Source organism: Phalacrocorax aristotelis, chromosome 3 (assembly GCF_949628215.1).
Source record: "Phalacrocorax aristotelis chromosome 3, bGulAri2.1, whole genome shotgun sequence".
Taxonomy (NCBI): domain Eukaryota; kingdom Metazoa; phylum Chordata; class Aves; order Suliformes; family Phalacrocoracidae; genus Phalacrocorax; species Phalacrocorax aristotelis.
This window is the reverse complement of record NC_134278.1, coordinates 46,523,184-46,546,541: the sequence shown is the minus strand read 5'-3', so window position 1 is coordinate 46,546,541 and position 23,358 is coordinate 46,523,184. Positions and strand designations below refer to the sequence as shown.

At 34.8% G+C, this 23,358-nt stretch overlaps 1 protein-coding gene across 3 annotated transcripts in view; it reads left to right on the top strand.

Annotated features, from left to right (window-relative positions):
• The window catches only part of ASCC3 (activating signal cointegrator 1 complex subunit 3), a 281,717-nt gene that overhangs the window by 208,658 nt on the left and 49,701 nt on the right, over positions 1–23,358 (top strand). For all 3 annotated transcript variants that reach the window (XM_075087348.1, XM_075087349.1, XM_075087350.1), the window contains 10 exons: positions 48–268; positions 1,671–1,756; positions 3,282–3,448; positions 3,587–3,732; positions 3,841–3,961; positions 5,842–5,984; positions 15,828–15,965; positions 16,067–16,187; positions 19,683–19,815; positions 22,400–22,525. In XM_075087348.1, the coding sequence (XP_074943449.1) occupies positions 48–268; positions 1,671–1,756; positions 3,282–3,448; positions 3,587–3,732; positions 3,841–3,961; positions 5,842–5,984; positions 15,828–15,965; positions 16,067–16,187; positions 19,683–19,815; positions 22,400–22,525 (1,402 nt within the window). The remainder of the gene's footprint in view (positions 1–47; positions 269–1,670; positions 1,757–3,281; positions 3,449–3,586; positions 3,733–3,840; positions 3,962–5,841; positions 5,985–15,827; positions 15,966–16,066; positions 16,188–19,682; positions 19,816–22,399; positions 22,526–23,358) is intronic.

Genomic DNA, 23,358 nt, shown 5'->3' with positions numbered 1-23,358 from the left:
GGCATGGCATCTCTTGTCATGCACTTATAATTATTTTGTGTTTTTAGAGCTTCTAGATCTTCAGCCTTTGCCTATCACAGCCTTGGGACATCGTGAATATGAAGCCCTGTACAAATTCACACACTTCAACCCTATCCAGACCCAGATATTTCACACACTTTATCATACAGACTGTAATGTTCTTCTTGGAGCACCTACAGGTTCTGGAAAAACTGTTGCAGCTGAATTAGCCATCTTCAGAGTTTTTAACAAGTATCCCACATCAAAGGTTTGTAAAATAGGTTTACTAGAATCATCTTGCGTAGGCATGTTTTCAGCAATACAAAAGCCTAGAAAAAGATAACGGCAAACTGAATTTTGCTTTCTCCAATTTACACCTGTCTGGATACAAAATGGTACTGCATTACGTGCATTATGCTTATATTTCAACTTTATATATCAGTAAACGTACAACTAGAGTTAAATCTGAAAACATGACATACAGGCATGCTGGATTTCCTTTTCCGTACTTACCTGCGTCTCCTGCTTTAATCTCCTTCTATAGCTATTCTGTAGCTGGTTTATAGCCATTAGTTCCCCTCCGTGTGAATACAACTAGCCCAGTCTCTCTCTTATTTAAAAAATAAGTTGCAATTAATTACTGCAAGCCATTTTTTTGTTCCAACTTGCCCTGTGTTTTATTTCTTAAGTTGTCTAAAAGCTGAACAACTCAGCTTTTGGTTTTTAGTTTCAAAGTGAATATATATCTGTATCTTGACTTAGCCATCTTGTCTTAGTTAACCACATTTTAGCTTTAAAGGCTTTAGAAAATATATTTGTATCTGACTGTGAGATTTAACCAAAGAATAACCTTTGAAATCAACAGAAATCATGTACATAAATCCCTTATTCATCTTTGAAATTTCAGTATCTCCATGTAATTTGTTAGTCCAAGCGAGGTAAACAAGGCACTAATACATTTTCAGCTCATCTATTAGGCTTACAAAATAGCCAGTTCTGAAAGGAATATATCTTTTAGATTTTAATAAAGCTGAAAACCTGGCTATACATTTTAAAGAATGTATGTGAATTCTTCATGTAGCAGTTTCTTCGTGTTCAAAAGCTTCAGAATATTTAACCATAAATCTGTAAATAAATATTGTTTCTATATGTCAGAGTATTCCCCACTGCACAGCAGGCTTCTTTGAGGAAAATATTGTGACATTTTGCTTAAAATAATCAGCTTTTTAAATTAATTGGTAATGTTTTAATAACTTAATGACCTAACTAGAAATCAGGTATGATATTTCTTGCTGGAAAGTCTGATTATTTCTGTTCCAGAATGTTAGCTTGCAGATTTTATAGTACTGGCAAAAAATGGCATTATTTATGTAAGTGGGTATTGATATTAAATGGTAAGATAAATACTTCTATTTCAAGAAATTATTCTTTCTCTTTCTTAATGTATTTGCTTGTAAATGGCTCAGAAAACAAAGCAGTATTTTCAAGTGTTAAGTCTGAGTTACATATAATCCTGTTGTAGGTCATTTAAGGAACTCAAGCCTTAATCATTTTGTAGATAATTAATATCTTCAAATCTCACAAGTATTAATTTTTTCTTCCTTGCAGGTACACTTTATGAAAGATTTCTTCTTTAACTTCTGGTTTTGTGACTTTTTTTTATTTTGCAGGCAGTGTACATTGCGCCCTTAAAAGCACTTGTTCGTGAAAGAATTGAGGACTGGAAAGTCAGGATTGAAGAAAAACTTGGTAAAAAGTATGTTATTCCTTACCTAATCAGAGACATGAGAAGCAAAAGAACCTCCCATCAAGTATGAATAAAATCTACAGAATACTTTTGAGTATTTCAAAATAGGTTTTGATTGTATGCTAGCCTTCAAACTTCTAGTACTTAAAAAATAAAAAATGCTGTTAATAGTCATTGTAGCGATAGCAAAATCAGAACTAAAAAAGTGACACACTTTGATGCCCAGCTATTTTCATCCTCATTACTTGCCAGTATAAAAAATATGAAGCTCAGATTTCTCTCTGCAGTACCCTTGAAAATTGAAATTGCAATTCAAAATAAGCTTTCTTTAGAAACCTCAGCTATAAGGAACGTATAGGAGTTGCATGTACTGTATACTAGTATTCATACATTTTCCTTCATATATAAATTAGATATCATTTTGTTCCTTGGCAACATTAATTTCTTGCTGATCTTCTCAGGTGTTGGAGTTCAGCCATTACTTTATGACATATAAGGTATATCAGTCATGCTGATGCTTTCCAAAATTATGCTGCCTTGAGTTAAAAATTTTATCTATAGGATGCATTATTCAGGGCCTTTTCCTTTCCTATAGATAGCTTTTTTTGTAAGTTAAAGCTCAAAGCACACCACAGGTTTCAACAGGAAGAGGTGTTATTCAGTGTACATGAAATTACCAGTGAGATTCCTGCTATTGTCATAGCAGTGACTTATTAATTGGCAGTAATTTTTTTTTTTGCTATTTTAATGGCCTGTGAGGATAAATTATTAGCCTGATAATGTAAAAATATTTCCAGGTAATATTGCCATTTTGAAATTTACTCTATTACTTGTGACTGAAATTTGGAACAGAAGATACACGTTACTTTGAGCAATTTTTGTTAAATGTTCAACTGGATGTAGAAAGTGTCATGGAAATGTCATAACCCCATCCTATTCAGCCTAAAATGATGGATCATCTCAAATGCTGTTTGTAGAACTTGAAAGGATAATAATGCAAACAATTGGAAAAACTCTGCTAATCTTCCCCAGAAATGACCTCGGGATAATTTCTGCTCCAGTCTTAATGGAACTTCACCAACAAGTGCAGATCCACTGCAGTCTAGCCTCATTATTCAAACTAGAGATCTGTACAGAACAGGCAGCAATTTGGTAGCTTTCCGGAAAGCCTTCATCCTGGATATGACAGGATGTTATGGTTTGCATTATATCATACTCATATTCTTATATTATCTTCATTCTGAAAAATTAACCATAGGTGGTTTGGGACTCGTATTAACCCCCTTGTTCTTATATGGTTTTGCTAAGGAAGGATACTTGGTATTTACATGGTATTTGCTAGGAAAACAGAGATAGGTTTATTTATTTAAAACAATTTTGAAAATCCTGCTAGAAGTGGTTGACCAGAAACAAAATTATTTTGTTTGCTTTTGTTTCTTCTCTTTTTTAAGAATTAATGTTTAGGAGTTAATATTTGAACATTAAGGTGTTCTAAAGCTTTGTAAAGCCAAGCCACCGTCTGTCTTAATTACAGGGTTGTAGAGCTGACAGGAGATGTGACTCCTGATATGAGAGCTATTGCCCAAGCTGACCTGATTGTTACTACACCAGAGAAGTGGGATGGTGTCAGCAGAAGTTGGCAGAACAGAAGCTATGTTCAGAAAGTTTCCATTCTTATCATAGATGAGATCCATCTGCTTGGTGAGCACGTTCTGTTGTTCTTAATCAGAATCGTTGCTAAATTAGAAGAAGTATGCTGATAGTTATGGCGTGAATATACTTTTTGACATATGAACCTTTGGTTTTTCTCTGTTTTTCAATGGACTTTTAATTTACTAGGGGACGAGAGAGGCCCAGTGTTGGAAGTTATCGTGTCTCGAACAAACTTCATCTCATCTCACACAGAGAAGCCTGTAAGAGTAGTTGGTTTATCCACTGCTTTAGCAAATGCCAGAGACCTCGCTGACTGGCTAAATATTAATCAGGTATGAAAAATGTTTCAGAAGATGGATATGTATTTGTGCTGCAGAAAAACAAAATATCAATTTATAAGGTAATTCAGGATTAAACCTGAAAAAAATGTTTTCTTGTAGATGGGTCTGTTCAACTTCCGACCATCAGTACGCCCAGTTCCTCTAGAGGTGCACATTCAGGGCTTCCCTGGCCAGCATTACTGTCCTCGCATGGCTAGCATGAACAAACCTGCATTTCAGGGTAAGCAACAAGCTCCTAGACCTTTTCCTTCTTTCCATAAAAGAAAAAAGACTTTGAGCACTTTACACAGTTCATTTGCAGCACATTTACAACATGTGTTACAGTGTGTACTCTTGGCATGTATAGGGAGAATCTGCTCTCCTAATGGCCCAGAGCTATTTGTCTGAAACATAAAGTGTGCTGCAAATGCAACGTACAACAGAGGAATGTAATGTATTTAGAACAGAAGAATAAAATCAGTGCTAATGAAGGGGAAATAAAATGTGTTTTCTCTTAGTGTTTGACACCATAAAGAAACATTTGTGTAAAAATATTTGAAATTTAGAAAGTAATAAAACCATTCAGAGTATTAATCTGCTGAGGTATTTTCATATGGAACACTATATGTAAGCATTAAAAAAATTGTGAACAGAAGTTGCAAGTCAGGCTAACCTCCTATAATTCTAGTTTCAAAGCAATAACCATAAAATTCAAAATTTGTAGTGCGTCCAGATATACTTCTGTTTTCAATTTTTTATTCTTAACAAAGCTGGCAAGCAGGATCAATTTAAGAAAAACTCTCGTATTTTATTTGAACATGTTTTGTTTTGGTTACATAAGGAATATTTATTATATCAATTAAAAATAACCTCCAAAATAAATTTTGTAATGTGAACTGCTGTTGATTGTGACGTGACATTTGTGAGGTGACTTTTTAGCTGCTTTAATTAGCCTTATGACAGCAGCAAAGTATTGATTGTGGACTAGAGACCAATCTTGACAGCTCAGATTATTTACACCTCCACAAGAGCATTGTACAAAAACACTAATGAACAATAAATCTGTCTCAGGCTGTTCTGCCACACCTGTTCCTGAAGCAACAAAAATCCATTAGATGCTGGGCTTTCAAAATATATAGATGTATTGGCATATATAGTTGTAAGGTATAAATACACATGAATTATCCTATTTCAATAATTTCACAACTGTATAGTGTGTGTCTGTGCAAGAGCACATGCTGAGTAGTATTCATGAACTGGGAACAATATGTGATGGTGAATAGTATGAAAGTTTTTAGAAATTAAGAATGCATAAATTTAATTGCTAGAATGAGAATTACATGAGAAAACACATGAATGGATGTATAAGAGATTTAGAGAGTATTTGAGATTCTACGTACACCTGTTTGTACTTCTAGTGGCTGTTGATGTTAGAAAATCTGTAGATGTATGATTTATTGAGGCCTTTTTTCCCCACTCGTTTGACGTGATATAGTCAAGGTTATTTCAGCATTTCCATGGCAATACTTATTCCTGAGACCATAAAAATTTTGCTGCGACCTGAAACTTTTCAAACGTGGGCTGAGCAAGAAAATGCTTTTTTAAAAAGTCTTAAGACCTAATTGGCTTAAATATGTCAGACTAATTAGTGAACAACAGAAACAAAATTCTGTTGTAGCATAACACCCACCTTTCACAGCAGCTGTTGAAAAGTCACTTTCTACCTTTCTTTACCTTTTCTGGTTCGGTAGGTCAAAGTGATCCCTTGCAGGCAGAAATTCACAAGCTTTGAAGTCTAGAAAGCTTGTCCAGGTTTTTTGGTGATTTGGTGGAGTTGTTTTCCTAACTGCTTCTCTTAAATCTTTAGCTTACAACAATCACTGAAGTAGCAGGGCAAATTAACTCAGACTCAGCTAAGCATAGTTCCATGATCTTTGATTCAGAGATTATAATACGCTCGCCTCGGTTGCATCTATCTGGCAGAATAATGGCAAAGTATACCTACCTGTATACTGCAGGTATATCTGCAGAGAGGTATATCAGCTGTCTAAGTATTGCAAAGAGAAGCTCTAATTTTTGTCAGTAAAGGGCCTAATTCTTAAGTTCTGTTTTCCTCAACAGCAATTCGGAGTCATTCTCCAGCCAAGCCTGTTCTTATTTTTGTGTCATCCAGACGTCAGACAAGGCTTACTGCCTTAGATCTGATAGCTTTCCTAGCCACCGAGGACGATCCCAAACAATGGCTGAAGATGGATGAAAGAGAGGTAGAATCATTTTACCTGCATTGCTTTGCTTCTATTTTATTGAAGTTTGTTCGAATAGTACCCCTAAAACAAGAGAGTCATTTCAGGGTAGATCTTGAAACAGTTATGCATATGCTAAATTTCAATATGTGTCAAAACTAGGGTCAGCACTGAGGCTATATAAGCATCTTTGCAAGATCTGAACTTTAGAACGCAAACTCTTTTATCTTTGTTTTTCCTGCAAATCTATTATTAATCCTAGATCCATTGTCCCAGACAACATATATCACATGATACAAGTCTTTGATACAAAGATAAGACAAAGAATAAAAGAAAGAGGACTAGTGTTCTCCAAAGTTTACAGCTGGAAATCTGTGACATATAGATGTTGAGCTGGAATTTAAACCAAATCTCTTTCAGTGTTTTAGAAGAAAAATCATCTTTCTCAGAAGATAACTCTGTGTAGAGGGTTATGTATATGCATATATATCTGTGTGTATATACGTACATATGTATATACATGCGTCTATCCGTTTATATTCATACATATAGAGAGAGATAGATGTACTGCTGAACCAACAGTTTAGGAACGGTTCAGTCTTGTGTATCAATGAAATAAATCAATGTTATAAAAAAATAAGAGAGCTCCTGCCAATATCTGTTGTAAGAACATAACGATTACCAAGTCAGATACTCAGATATTAAGCAATGCTAGAGTAAAGGTTTAAATTTTTGTTCTCTTTCAAGCAATTTAATCTTTAATTACATTTTCTTGTATTGTTTCTTAAAAAAGAAATCCTTCTTTCATTTATTGCAAAACATGAGTGATGGGCAAATAATAAACAACCATTCAATTTCTGGTTTATTTGCATTCTTCAAAATGTATACTAGGTTTTATTTACTGCAGCCAGTTCTGCACCTGCTCTGAATAAAGAATTATTCATTTCCTTCTGGACTAATGGTCCTGATTATAGTATATCATTGCTTCAAAACAATTTTTTGGGTTGATACTCAGATTTCCTAGATTTTGGAAGTAGCTTTTCCTAATGGTTGCAGACCTTCTGCATAGGAATTTCTGTGATAATGTAAGTCCAAAAGACAGCAAAATGCGTGAGTCATAAATACAAGTTCCACATTGAGTATTGTGTGAATATTTATATATCAACAGTTGTATGAACAGTTATACAATCGTATACTAAAAATTGTATGCCAAAAAGTGTAGGTTGCTAGATGAGATTATTTGATTTTGTTTGCTCTTTGCAAAAAAATAAAGCGTGATTTTTCTGAGATAAAGCATAACATCTGTATCCTTCCTCTTTTGGATGGATTTTAAAAGAGAAAATGGATGTCTTGGCTGATAAATTATTAGTACTAAAAACATGTCTCAGTTTGATACTGCTTTTTTAACTGTATAACCTCTATTTAATGTTTTCTTGAGCATAACAGAAACATTTCATATCAAAATTATTAGTGCATACTCTAGCACCTTGTGCTAGTTTGCTGTAGTAATCTCACCTACAATTAGAATGTGCAACATGCAGCTTGCCCTAAATGACTTGCATTAATATGAGTGGCTTCCTCATGTCTTGTGAGCCACTACTATCCTGAAAAGAATTGTAACTGAAGCTTCTTCACTTGCTGGAAAAGGGTTTTCTATTAAGAGTCTCTTAATTTCGTATGTTTCAGAATATACCTCTGAAGGTTTTGAAAGAGGAGCCAACACGGACAAGCAGGCTTTCAATTTATTAGTTTAATAACATTTGCGTATGATTTGTATTTGAATTAATAAGCTGAATGTTTGGAGCATAAGATACCAAGACTGAGGTTTAAGCCCTAAGTTGTTAGATCTTACCACTATTATGCAGAACACAATTGTGTTTGAAGTACCCACAATTTCAAGTGGACATTTCTTTAGGTAATTATGGGACTAGCTTGTAGTTTTGTGTTTTAAATGAGCATGATTAACCTGACTTTCATTTGACATTGAAGCAAAGGACAAAGCTATAGTACTGCTATATACATAGTGTATGTACTGCTTCATTCTTTATCCATAATAATTTTTCTTTAATTTAAAAATTCTAACTTCAAGTTATATTAAAGTCAGGCTTGGACTAGGCGAAATAGAAAAAATTCTTTCCATTTTGCTATAGCGTTTTCAAGTTTTAAAAGTAGAACTGGTGAATACTTTATACTTACTTTATAGTAAGGAATCTATCTTAAACTCTTGCCGAAGTATTTCAAGTGTTTCTCAATTTCATATGGGATAAACATGGACCAGTTAGAAGAAATAAATTGTTGTTGCCTTTAAACAACATTTTTTGTTGCCTGTCAGTTTTTCATGTTTGTTTTTTGCCAACCAGTGTTCCTTTAGAAAAACTTAGAGACAAATTACCTTATTCCCAAAGTATTTGTAATTGTTAATTGTGAAGTATGTTGAGGTATATGAGGTTTTTCATAAATGGGTGTATCCAAAGTTTACAAGGTTTACAACAGGCCAACAGGCCTTGGCATTTTTCTTCATTCAGCCTTATTTGTATGACATTAATTTTGGCTGACATAAGATTCCTTTGAGAACTCATTGGTTAGTTTTGTTTAATGGTGTAATAGGTTTTGCTACAGGATGGCCGAATGTTAATCTATGTTTATGTTAGCTTCCTAGTGGGTAGACTTCATAAGGCTTCTTAAAATGCTGTGAACAGTGCCATCCATAATAACATCCAGAAGACTGATATTGAGGTCAACACAGATTCCTACAGCCATTAAGTGATTTTTTTTCTGTTACCCTGCATGGCAGCTTTTCTGTGAGGGTAACAGAGGGATTCAGGCCTTGGTGGGGAGGGATTGGAGTTGGGGAGAGAGACCAATGCTGGATCTTTGGTACCTGTTTATCAGCTGTGCCACTGACTTAACTTCCCTCATCTTCTCTGGAGAGATTGTCTGTGTAGTGGAAGTGCCAAACCAGGCTCTCATTTGCAGCATGTGAAGGGTTCTGTTCATAAAACGCTGGACTGCTTCTCTTAACCAGTACTTTCAGATAACAGGCAAATCCACCTCCATCTCTACCACCCAGCTCCAAGTATCAAATTCAGACAATATTTCAATCAGTTATATTTCAGAGAACATGAACTTGTATGAAGCTTCTGGAATGCATGATTTTGTGTATAAATGACACAGAGAAACAGCCCCTCAGCTGTTGCCACCAAAGCAGACAACAGCATACCTGGGTCATGGAGGAATCATACAAAATGTTTTCTCTCAAAGGAGTCAGTAGCCTAACAGGTGCAACTGAATTATAGTTGAGAAGGAATTTTGTTCTACATCCATCTACTGAAAATATGTATTACAGGTAGCTCCATCTGGTTTTGGAGATGCTTCTTCCTGGATGCTTTCCTTGAATTTCATGTATGATGTACAGTTTCCTGCTCATACCCATGTTACTACAGTGTTCAGAAAATTGAAAGGTATTCAGAAACTTGAGACAGCAGTCAGTCTTCATAAGACTGAATCGTTCTTGATGAAAATTGCTGTTTCTAGTACTGATGAGTTTTCTAGTTCTACTGGGCCTGTTGTTGCACAACAATAGTTAATCTTTTTAATAGATTCTGTCCAACTAAGTTTCAGGCTATGAGCATGCTTTTTATTAATAAATGTCTACTCAAATACCTCCTGTCTAGTTCAGTCTGATCAAAGAAGCTTCCAATGATGTTGAAATACCCTGCTTACTGAGATTTGTAGCTGATACTTCAAAGCTCATCCCTACATTTGCCAATTGCTATGCATACGTGTAAGTTCTTCAGGATTTAAGCAGGACAGCCACAGTTTGCCCAAAGTAGAGTAAGAGTGGACAGTCTCTTGAAGAAGAAAGAATAGTGTCTATTTTAGAGAGGTGGGGTTTTTTCTGTTTCTGCAAGGTGCATTGTCCGTACACATCCCAAAATGAGCTCGCTGTCCATTTTAGGATTTATAGTCCCAACACAGAATTTATTTTTCACCAAAGAGTGAACAAGCAGCCGTCCTTGCCATTTGCAGTAGCTGCAGGGACTCTTCAGTAGACATCACTCTGCAAAGATCATCCTAGTTGTATACGAGGCACAGGTGCATCATGATGGAAATGTGAATAGGCAGTGCATCTCAAAGAGAAGACTGCCCCTGCAAATTGAGTAATTCTGTATTTCTTTTTATTGTTCATTGATGCCAGTGTGCCAATGAAAAAAGAAAACCTTATGCTTACCCTGTTTTTTTGTATAATCATGAGATGATTCTTACATATAAACTTTCTATCTAAAAAAATTCTGATTTGGAGCTGCTAGCCAGGACTGACATGTTCAAGCTTGTGACCCATTACTTACCTTGTTAAAAGGGACAACAGCTCAGATTATCCTTTTGGAAACAGACAGTGCCACCAGTTTGTGGCAGTAAGCTTGGGTAAGATTGGTTATGCTGTTCTACATTAGGAGCTGAATAAAGAGGAAGAAGTCCTTCTCTTTCAAAAATCGCATCTACATCTGTGGTGGTGGCAGATGTTGCAATCTTTTACGACATAATTTATTAGAATCAAGTTTTCAGTTTATTTATTTTCCTCTAATGTTTTTACTGCTTTTTGGTTTTAACCTAAAACAAAAGTACAGAGTAGTATTTATTGTTTATTATTTGAAGTTAGAGTACAGTTCTCACCAGCAAACAAGCAGGGTGTTTTCGTATTTGGGGTGGCGGGGGGGGGGGAGGTGTTAAGAAATTTATTCCCTGGCCAGATACTTGGATGTTTTTTTTAATATATTTACAGTGCAAGGACTGAGAAGAAATGTACCCATGTACGCAGTTTTAACTTTAACCGCAATGATTTTTGCGTTCTGTTTTGTGCATCATTTTACCATCTGCATCTTGTTAAGACTGTTCTTTATGAAACCTCTAGAAATAACTAAAATCCTTCAGCACAAACATACCTACTGTAATATTCAATAGCATCCATACCAGACAATAGCCAGCTTCCACTGAATTCAAGGGCACTTGAATGAAGGGCATTCATTGACTCCAGAAGAATGAGTCAGGCCCATACTGATTTTTGCAGTTTTAGAGATGTGAGTGTATAAATATTTGTGAGCTAGGTATGGATTTGTATGTGTGTTTGTACACTATGTAGAAATATGCATAGACATACGCATGAAAGTGAATTAAATTTTACCATATAGTTCTGCTTTGCATTGCTTTTTAAAAAAAAAACAACCCAAACCAAACAAAAAAAAAATGCCAAGAATTTCTGGAAAGACAAAAGATGACTTTTCCTTCTCTAACCTTTAAATCAAATAACCTATTATCTCCATGTTATTGTTCTGAGGTAATGCTGTGCTATAAAACAGGAATAGAAGAATCTGGTCTGTGTCATGAATAGGTATATTGCTGTCTTTTAGATTTTTTAGTGTTAAATGTATGTTTTAATAATATATCTCAAATGTTTAAACCGTATTTTAAAATATTTCTTAAATAAGCTTATTTGAGGTGTTTTAGGCATCTTGTTTGTATGGGAGAGTTCTGGAGTATGAGGATATCAGCTCTTCATCAAAAATAATTTCATAAGATGCCTTTTTTTTCTGCCTTTAAAGATCAGGAGGGTACCCAAGAATGATTTCTAAGTGTTTCACTCATTATAGAAGTTCAACTTCCTTCTACAAGATGTTGTTTTTATGACACAAAAGTGTGTCATAAAAAATTAACATTTAGTTATAACAAGGAGATGTTTTTATTTCACTTAACATCTGTAGCAGATGTGAAATATGTAATTATTTTTGTAAAAGGCTTCATAACTTTCACGATTCTTTTGTTTGGCACATCTTTCTTCTATTGGGCATTTTAGACAATTGATAAGCATTATTCAGTGGCATATGGTCTGAGTCTGACGTGCTTTGAAAAGAGTACAGAGTACTAATAATGAGGATTCTGTGAAAATGGGAAAACCAGCACAACAGATATGCTTTGAGAAAGTATGGGTTTTTAGCATCTTGAAACAATATATCACACTCAAAGGGACAGAATTGGGCTGCACAATCTGTTAGCTCATTCTTGTCCAATCTGGTCTCCTCCTTTCTTTTGGAGCCAGCATTGTCATCAACTTGCTGAATTATACTCTGACTGGAATGTATTTCAGGCACAGGGTAATGTATCTACTTAAATGGAATCCTATCTTTCTACAAAAGCTTTTTAAGTATAATAAATTTAAAATATAAAAAAGTTCTATTAGCTTAAAGTAAATGGTTCAACAGTTTACATATGTGCAGGAACAAAGAAAATGACTACTTACTAGTTTGAGAAAAATCTAGCTTGTTCAGAGATTAGAATATAAAAGGTAGAAATGGACTTTATTTTTTATAATAAATATTTTGCAATGCTACTAGAGTGCCACATTGGTTTTTGAAGGGTTTTTTATTAAAAGGTGCGTTCCTGACCAACCTAATATTAGGAGAGCACAGTAGGTATTTTTGTTTGTTCATCAAAAAATCTGTGAAGGATAGCAAAACCTTTTCTGCATGGGCCCAATCCTGCCTGCCTTGGAGTCCAAGGAAAAATCCCTCCTTGCATTAAGTTCCCTGCATCAGTGTTGTGCGGGTTTTTTTCATGTCAGTATCATGTATATGTCCTTATATTGTTTTTAATATACTTTTTCTGTTCTTAAGATAAAATATATTTCCTTTAACCTTTTATGAGTTAACAATATAGTTTTTTTCAGAAAGATAAATAGTAATGAAGGTACAACAATGCAGAAGCGTTAGATTTGTTTTATAGTCACAATGCTATGTCCGTTTCTGGTTAATGAACCTATTAATTGTGCCATTATTTCTTAATAGAAAGTGATAACATTCTTACACTATACTGACATGAGAGTTATATTTTTAAATAAATTATCATGAGAATTTTAAGCCTTGGATTGTGCCTATGGGTAAAATAGTTGTGTTTATTACATTGATTTATGTGAAAGTAAGGGGTCAGCTAAAAATGACTAGGATTCCCTGCTGCTAAAATGACAGGATAGTAGTACATGTGCCAGCTCTCCTGCTAAGGGTTCTTTAGTTTTTCTGTGGTAAATTACACTGCTTTGCAGGTATGACTAACAGCACCACAGGCCACTGCTGTAATACAAGTCAGAGGGAAAAAAAAATAACCACCACTGATTGTAAAAGCAAGAAGAACATCTTTGAATAAATTCCCAGCAGTGTGAATTTAGGATGTTTTATGCTGGCAACTACATGGCAAAAAGGTTTAGCTCAGGTTCTGTACTGAAAATAACTGACACTGTAAAATTGTGTGTGCTGAAGGAGCAGTCTAATTGCTATAGACGAGTCCAAATCAGCTAATTTGATCCCTGTACTCTTCTAGAGAGCAGGGAATTTAGATTCATTATTTTCCCAATACCAAATTCTGCTCATGTGAATAATGAAATAAACGTCATTAGAACTGACTTGTTCCCTTACATTAAAGACATAACTATCATAAGGTGGTGATTCTTGGTGGTGAAGAGAAAAATTAATTCAGCAGTATAATATCTTTCATCATTTTCTGAATGCAGAAATGGAGTAAAATGTAAATGCATTAATTTTTTCATTTCTTTTTCTGATATTTAGCAGTGCTGTTTTCTACTGTCTCAATTCCCTGCCAAATGTATATATATAACTATTATTTCTCGAAGTGTCTATCTAAGCATAAGAAGCCTGTGCAGTACTAGCACCACTTCATAAATCCATAGCACAGAGAGCAGTAATAGGTTCAAAAATATATTTAGTAATGTATGTTGATGGTCATAATTGTAGAGAAAATGGTATACAGGTTTTCATTTTATCAAGCTATTTTTTTATCTTAGACAAAAAAAAATCTTTAGGATGGGTCATAATTTATGTTGTCTATACTGCAGTCACATGTCTACATGGTGACTAGAGAAATCAAAGGTTTGCTGATTGTATCTATATAGATAAACTTTATCCTTTAACATATCCTCCTTTCATTCAGTTCTTTACTCTCTTCTACTTATCTACCCCTGTCTTGTTTCCCTTTCCTAAATAGACTTATCCCCTCTTCACTTCTCAATTCATTGCTTTTTTATTTCTGCTTCCTTTCCTTTCAGTGTTTTATAGTCCCTTTCACTCTTTTCTTCTCTAAGTATCCTTTTCTTTTATACATGCCAGCTCAGTTTATACAACAAACCTTCCATGTCTTATAATACAGGAAACTCTCAGGAATATCCAGGCAACTGCATTGTGATGGAAAATAAAGTTTAGGAGCTTCCATTGACAGGTCAAATTGATTGGACCAAGCCAAAACTTGAACAATATTTTTTTTAAATTGGGTTCTCCGTTACTTCCATCAGTTCTGGTTCTGTTAGTCATTACTACTTCAGCAAACAGACTTTTTAAAATGCTTTGTAATTTACTCTTCCTGACAAAATTGATTGATTTACAAAATCTTTATTGATTGTTTTTGTTTTAAATCTTGAATATGGACTATTATTTTCTCTGGCTTTTTTGTACCTTTTATGGATTTTTTTTTTTTATAATAGTAGTGACAAATGTTACTTGGGTTTAGCTACATGAATAATTTTATTAACATTAAAGTCTGAAAATTATAAAACCCAGGAAACATTTAGAGAAGGTTACAGTTCTGAACATGAGAAGTGCAGCACCTCAGAGTCCTAAGTGGAAATGAAGATACCACTGCAGTCATGCAGGTATCATATCTCAGTACTTTGAGATACTCAGTCTGAGATGAGATTGAATACACAGCCCAAATTCTTCAGTTACCCTGAGTAATTTGTTCTGCACTACTATTTTTTCCTCTAACCTTGGCTATATCTCCTAGGTTGACTGAATGATGCTGCCCATAAGTATGCAATATCATAATGCCACTGCTGGTGGCACCAGGAAACCACTAATAAGAGATGAGGTTTGAAAGTTCCTGGCTATAATTGCATTAAAATCACATAGAATAATAAATGGCCTTAGAAATAAAGCAACAGAAGGAATACTGAGGGGTAAAATCACTAAATAAGAAGGAAGTTATAAATCTCTTGTTTGTTATTAGTGAGGGGCTTTTCACAGAGATTGTCTACAGAAATAAATGAGCTTATTATGGAATTTACTGTTTGAAAATAGGCAAGAAATATAGTTTAAAAGGTAGTAGTTAAAATGGTTCCAAGTAGTCATTGACATGAGATTTGAAAAAAATAGTAATAGTAAGAAAAAATAGCTTTTTGTCTGAACTTCTACAAGTTTTAAATGAAGACACTTATTTTATTTTGGGTTTCACTACAGGGTTTGTGTCAATAAATTACAAACTCATACTCAGAAAAAGATCTCAAATTAATTCGCGTTTCAGCATGTGAATAGGAAGCATTTTGGATGAATAATAATTGCAGAATTATCAAACTGAAGAACTGTGTCTTTTCATAGGCATTAGAAAGAGCCAAATTTATTTTTCATTACTGTTATTATGTTACTGGTTGCAGGGATTTGCTATGTTTTTAAACCAGTTCTAACCCCTTTGATACTAGGGATTGCATTAAACAAACACAGAGCAGAATGCACAGCATTTGCCAGACTTGTCAAGATATTTTCAGCATTTTCATTTCCTTATCTGCACTAGTGTGTCAGTAAAGTCATGTGCATTTTGTATTCCCCCATCATTAATATAGTATTCGGCGGTTTTTAGACTATAACCCAATTATTCAGAGACTGAAGACTGTGTTTTCCTCTTTGTATAAACAGCGTTGAGCAAATTATCCTTGCTATTAAAAAAAATATATAATAACAACCCTAAAAGTCTAAAAGTTTAAAATTTTTGAGTAATCTCTTTTAAAACACATGACTCTTCTTTCTGCTCCAGATGAACGACATTATAGTCACAGTTAGAGATTCAAATCTGAAGCTGACACTTGCTTTTGGAATAGGCATGCACCATGCGGGTCTGCATGAGAGAGACAGGAAAACTGTGGAAGAATTGTTTGTGAACTGCAAAATCCAGGTACACTTGTTCTTTGAATGCTGCCATAATGAGTTTTACATGGAATTTTAAAAGTTGGCTTTTTGTTACAAATACCTCATTAATCTTTCTTTCTGTTTTAGGTTCTTATTGCCACAAGCACATTAGCTTGGGGTGTAAATTTTCCAGCTCATTTAGTAATTGTTAAAGGAACAGAATACTATGATGGAAAAACAAGGCGTTACGTGGATTATCCCATTACAGGTACTCACATAAATTATGGAAATGCTCATATGCTGAAATGTATTTCGAGCATATGCAAATGATCTGAATTATTTAGTAACTGATCACTGAAAATACCTAATTTGGTGAGAGACTAGGAGTGCTGAGAAAAGGGTTTCTTTGTTTAATGCAAGTTATAAGAAAACTCTTAACATTTTGTGTAATAATGAAAATGTTTGGTTTTCAAATCTTTTTTCATGCTAAATTCCTTTAATGTGTATCATCCAAAATAGACGTTTAAACAATTAAAGGGGCAATATAAAGTCATATTTAACTACCTAGTTAATTGTATAAAAGGAAGTTTTCATGCATCAAATAATTTTTTTTCAATTTTGAAACCTTTTTTAAATAGAAAGATTTCTAACAGTAAACTTAGCCATGGTTTGAAATGCAACGGCTGAATCACACATGTATGAGAACATAAAACTTATATGCAGTCACTTGACAGTAAACGAAAAACATTAACTAGTCTTGTATCTTTAGTGATGTAAGTGATACTTCAGGTAAGTGATACCTCAAAAATAAGCAGCTAAATTAAATATTTGAATTTCTGGTTTGACATAGACTTTTATTGCTTTCTGGCTTCAGTAAACTCCACTTTTCATGAACTGTTCTGCAGTGTTTTCAACAAGCTTACAAAAGTGAACCATGGAAGAACTTCTTTCAGAGTTCAGACAGGGAGAATATTTGTCTGGATGGTACTAAGCTTGAAGAATGAGGACAAGCTAAATTTATTCCAGGTTTCCTTTTCTGTTTTCCCTTTCCCTTTTCACAAGAGAAAGTTCATTATCAAATAATCCTATACTATGCCAGAAATGTGTACACCTAAAGACAATCTAAATGTTATTTGTAACATAAATAGAGACCTTGCATGTTTTCAACCATGCGCTGTCTTTTCAGCAAGAGAAGCTTACTGATGGAAAGGAGCTCAAACTGAAAATACTACAGGGCTTCCTTCTCCAAGTAATCCATCATAGAGCTTAATTTAGTGGTTAGTGCTCTGCAGGAAACTTGGGATCAATTTCCAGACCAACTCTCTTGTTCAAAGATTCTGGTATGACCTGGGAGCTTAGCCATGCACACTTGCATTTTGTGACAGACTTAGGCTGATGTAAACTTAGTCCAAACAGTCTCTGCAGAGTAGTATCTCGCTCACCCTGACTGGAAGAATAGTGACAACTGACTTTATTACTGAATGGGGAAAAGCGACGAGGAAAGAAATCAACTGAAGTTTTACGTTTTATGTTGAATCTGTGGGACTGTCAGAAAGAAGTAACAGAGAAAATAATATATTCAAAAATCAGAAACTCGATAAGCATTGAGGACTTACTATGCTGTTTTAGAAATCTATTGTACAAGTACTCACAAAGGCTTTAGGGAATGCTTATACTTTCACTCTTTATTGCCTTTTTGAACTCAGGTGGCTTGGACATTGGGGGTTGTTCAGTTCTTGAATTTTCAATAAGACTTTGGCGGGGAGGAGGGGGATGGAATACCACCATCTGTGGTGGAAGAATTTAGATTTTGTTGTCTGCACTGCAACAGAAAATGCAGATTCCTTACTTTATGAAGAAACATGTGGTGTGGTTTGCTTAGAGCATTTTTATTTTTAACTTTCTAGAGAGTATTTATGCATCTGGAAGTTCTGTGGATAGGTAGTACAGTTTTGCAGCAGCAATAAACTGAAAATGTAATGAGTTTCTTTCTGAAATACTTCCAAAATTTCACAATGCTGTCTTTAATGCTGCCCTCAAGTTATGCCTTCATTGTTCCATCATGGTATATCTTGGTTTCTCCCTGCTGAAGTTACCTTTCTGTATCAGGGATGCATTTGGCTCCAAGGAAGCAGCTGAGGGCAGAATGAATCATTCTGGAGTGTTCAGTAATTTCAAAACAAGTAAAAATGCTTCTTTGAGTGAAGTCTGAGGTTTTAGGGAGGGCCTTTTCTCAGTCACCAGACATTTAGTCAGCCAGTTGGATCATATTTAACATTTCAGGAGTTTAGTCTGGTGATTAAAAGCAGCCAGGCAACATATATTCAGTAAAGAAAATACTGGGTTTGGATAATTACATAGTGGATATTGGCAAAAATAATTTCCTGACGCTTTTTGGTAAATCCATTTCCTATATGGCATTATCCACGATTTAGTTCACCACATTAGAATAGCAAGAATTTGTTTCATCGCCCTTCTGTGCACATACCTGTTCAGAAACATAATTTCAAACTAGCTTCATTTTACATTTTCATGTTGCTTCTAAATTAAAAAAAGGAATAAACTGATTTTAAAAATTGCTGTCTATAGCTTGTGGGTACGCAAGTGAAAATGTATTACTGAAAACTGTTTATCATCATCCGGCTGTTTATCCTGTCGTTGCCCATTGCTGTATGCCATTCTACACACTCTGGCTTTTCCTTCCCCAACCGACCGTTGGGCCAAAAGCTTACTGATTCTGAAGCCAAAGAAATCGCTTTTCAAAATGCCAGGTCCTGCAAGCCACATGTTTTGCGGGTATGATAGAGCTCACAGAGAATACACAAAACATAAAAAGTTTTAAAATAAAGATGTAGAACTTACTTGTGGATTGCTTTCCGTTGTTTCTTCAAGGTTAAATAGCAGTTGGAGGCACCAAAAAGCAATCAGAGCTCTGTTGAGCAAGACAAAAAACAACCTATGCAGAGGCACTTCTCAGGTTCTGAGAAGACACAAGCGAACTGATGATAAGCACATTTATCTTGGTGGCCAGGTGGCAAGTTGAGCGTGTTTTGTATAAACTAGTATTTTCAATGTTTATAGAAATCATTAACTAGTATTTGCAAGTGATGATGTGTAGGCAAGAGTAGTAAGGCAAGCTTTAACTGTACCTGCTTTTAAATTTGTATATTACGATCTTATATAGGGACATCATATGATACAAAACCATCTCTACTCCAGTGCTAGTAACTAATTTGTCCTGAAGTTTGAGTGGTAAAGATCATAGCTATCAGTAATTAGAATTTGCCTTTACCTTTTTTCCTCTAAAATATTCAAAACCTAGGAAATCATACATAGCAGAACAGCGTATACAATTAACATTTTTTTTATTGTGAAATAAAATACTTGAAAATTAGGAAATAATAGACAGTTGCCATTGTAGGCTTCATGAGTTCTCTTACTCATCATCTTCAATTGCATATGATCAGATGAGGGATGGATGTGAAATGGAAGGAGAGCAGAGGAAAGTTATATTAGATGTAAGCTTGGATTCTGTTGCAGTGGGTGGTCTTCAAGTATGCAGAAAGATAGTCTCTGCCAGAAAGAAGTTCATCATAAATATATCTTGAGATGGGGAAAAAAATTTAGAGGCATCAAAACTGATAGGGCATACGAGGCCAAAGGAATCAAAAAACCCTTTGTTGCACTTTATACAGATGTAAATACATGTATTTATTCATTCAGATAAATACATTTGTTTTATACATTATTATGTCTTTGGCAGATGTACTTCAGATGATGGGACGTGCCGGCAGGCCACAGTTTGATGACCAAGGAAAAGCTGTAATTCTAGTTCATGATATTAAGAAAGACTTCTACAAAAAGTTCCTTTACGAACCTTTCCCAGTGGAATCAAGGTAAACATAAAGCAATTGAAAATGCTGATCAAACTATAAACAGTACTACAAATGAGGGACAGAGAAAAGATAAACAAAATTCCTGTGCTGAATATCTCCTAAATATTGGGGTCCTAGAGGAAAATAATTTTCAAAAAAATATTATCCATCTTTAGGCAGAAAAATCCTTTCTTCCATGAGTTTTGAACTGCTGTTGAGCTCTTTAGTCCACTCCCAGAGAATACAAATGCTTCTCTGCTTCTGAGTGTTGTCTCAGACATTGGAATGAGAGCTTAAACTGTTCTTCAAGGCCAGTGTGTAGAAAAACTATGCATGATCCTCAGAACTCTCTCTGAAATTCTGTGACAAATTCTTAATAGGAAGAATACAGGTGAGTTTCTAGGACTTTTTACCTACAATACTTTTATCATTATAGATACCACATTCTTCAAAATCTCACAAGTTCAAAACGAAATCTGTATGGTGTGAACTATTACTAATACACTCTCAACACATCTTTCACTTCAAAACTGCAATATTTTCGTCAGAAATATAGAAACACCACCCTTTTGCAGCCTCTCTGAACTTAGTTGATACAAAGTTTGCTGTCCAGCATAATGTAACTCGTGCCTTGGTTTTGATATTTATAATATACGCAGTTGTTCAACAAGAACCAGAACTAGTTACATCGGCCTCCTATAGATGGTGTTTCATGGAGGAGTTCTCAGCATGAGCATTACTGAAAGCTCTTGTCAGTGATGAAGAATTCACAGTGTTGTTCTCCTAAGGAAATTTCATCCCTCTACATAAGCGATAATGGGACCTCTGTCTGGTCAGGAAATTTGTAGGAGCTCAAGAGTGCTATCCACCTGTGAAATGTAGTTGAAATGGGCTGGTGTATTTGAAGGTTAATTTTGGCGGTGCACAGACAGACATATAATTTTTGCAAACAAAGAATGCAGAGACATGCGCTTCATTTCCTTAGGAAACCACACTTTTCTTTTTTTAACATATAAATTTCACTTAGCACAACAGGCCAGGAGTTGAACTTCTTCAGAATTATAGCTAATAAGTCAAAAGAGCAATGTCATTAAAATGATGATATGTCCAGACTGCATGGCACTAGCATGAACTAGGAAATCTCTTAATTCATTGGTAAGTGTTGTTTCTAAATAAAGAAACCATACCTTCAATATAACAGTAGTAATCACACCTTGTTCCTGTTCAGAATACTGTAAATATTTTCTGTTTCTAGTATCTGATTTTCTGTGAATGTATTTACTTTGTGGTTTGATATATTCCATCTTTTACTATAAACAAAGAATATTTGATAAATTTTCAGATGAAGAGTCACATTAATAGCAGTCTCATTCCGTTCTGTGTAGGTTGTGATCTGATTAACTTAGAGTTGTCTTGGTCTCTTTTATGATCAAGTATTTGAAGTAAGAGGTTTCATATCTTCAAAGAGAAACTGTTTGGGGTTTTTTGGAGGGTTTTTAGTTTTAGAACGCTTTCCCATCTCTTCTACCAAAGAGCAAATTTATCAGCTTTGTGTAGGATTTCCAATTTGTAAAATTAAACTTCGTATTTTTTTAATTAAAGTTTTTTTTCTAAAAGCCATTGTCTATGTTTTAGTTGTAAGACTTGAGTACACAACTCATATGACAGGCCTTGTGCTCTCAGTGATCACAGGTCTGAAATATAGCACATTAGAAGCAAAAGAGAAAGCAGTCTTTATTACGGAATAGCTATTGAATTATCTGTCCAGTTTCTGCTGGACAGTCTGGGTAGAACATCTGCAATTCTTACCTTCAGAAGCATGCGATCAGTAAAACAGCTACTCATACCAAATTATTCTTTACTTTTAGCAATAGGGAAAGAACAATAGGAAAAAAACAAAGGATTATGATACAAGAAAAATCAGGTTGATCCTTAAGGATATTTGCCATTCCCTGATTGAACTCTAGCCAGGCATGATCTCATTCGATACCCTAATGGAGGTCTTTATTCCATGTAATGACAGTAAAGAGTATTTTACTTTGTAAGAATCATTTTAAACTGTTTTTGTTCTTCTGTGTTTCTGAGTTTAGATCTTTCTGGGTAAAAGTAGATGCCTTTTTATTTTTTCTTTTTTTATATATTGGATGAAGATGAGGCAAAATCTGGGGGAAGCAGTTTTGATGTAATTTTAATAGCTTTCAAGTATTTGTCAAGTATTAGCTAAGCTATTGCCACTGTTTCATTTCCTGTTTGTCTTTCCATATGATTCTCTATTGGATTAAACCAGCACGATCATATGGTCAACACACAGTATTCAGAAGTTATCACTGAGTAGCTCCATCTGAATACATTCCATGAATGACTTAAACTTGTGCATTCTTGGTTCAATCAAAAAATAATTTGAGCTTCATTCCACTATCATGTAAAGATGACTGACCTTGCAATTACATTCCCCCTTCTTCCCCTCTTCTCTTTTACCGGAAGATAAATATATAATATTTTCAGATTAAAAGTAATAAACCTTTTAATGCACAACTCTGCAAAATATATAACCTGCCTTTGTGATTGTAAAGTCAGCTAAGTCCTCTTGTTTTCTGTTCTTCAGCTTGTTAGAAGTGCTGGCTGACCACTTGAATGCTGAAATTGCTGCTGGAACTATTACTTCTAAGCAGGATGCAATGGATTATATCACCTGGACTTATTTCTTCCGTCGACTTATAATGAACCCAACGTGAGTACAAAATACAAGTGCAATTTAATGTAAAGTTAGCTTGAGGGTAGAGTTGATCCAAAGGTGATCCCACTGCTGTTGGAGCCTAGTATACTTAGCAGTCTCCAGTGTAGGAGCATTACTGGCCCACACGTGGAATAAAACTTATGTGCACATTTTTTTAATATTTTTTTCTCTAAATATAAATGCATTTCTTGGCAGATAACTTTACAATTTAGTGACAACTATAAAATAGCCTTATTGAGAGGGCTACATCAGCATCCCTAAAATAAAACTCCAGATTATCCCATTCCTTTAGGTATTGTATTTATAATGTGTTACTTTTTTTTTAGCTACCACATTGATATGTTCTGCCCAGTTTTCTATAGAAAATCTATTAAGACCTGGATTTTCCTAATAAATGAGAGAATAGCTATCAGCTGTTTCTCTGTGATAAAGTTTACTTTCATTAGGGTATCCTGGTGAAACCATGTGTGCAATATTTTCAATGATTGTTATCATCCCGCTTAGCTCCAGCTGGTATGCAGATCATTCTGAGCTGTTCCAGCAATGTAGCCTGCCTTTGCCACAGCATTGTTTTGGGTAAATGGTATGTTACCTATCATGTGATCATTCACCCAGCAAAATAATGTGGCAAATAAAGATTTAAGCATTTATAGCATTAAATATTTCTTTATGTACTCCAGAATGTTGTATTTCTGAAATCAGGTTAATGTCTGTAACATTTGGCTGAATTTTTAGCTGGGTTCTTTATGGGCAACTGCTGGTGGGAGCCTGCAGGTGATAAAATAATTTCCTTTAATTCTTTTTTAGTCTTAATTAGTTTTGAATTC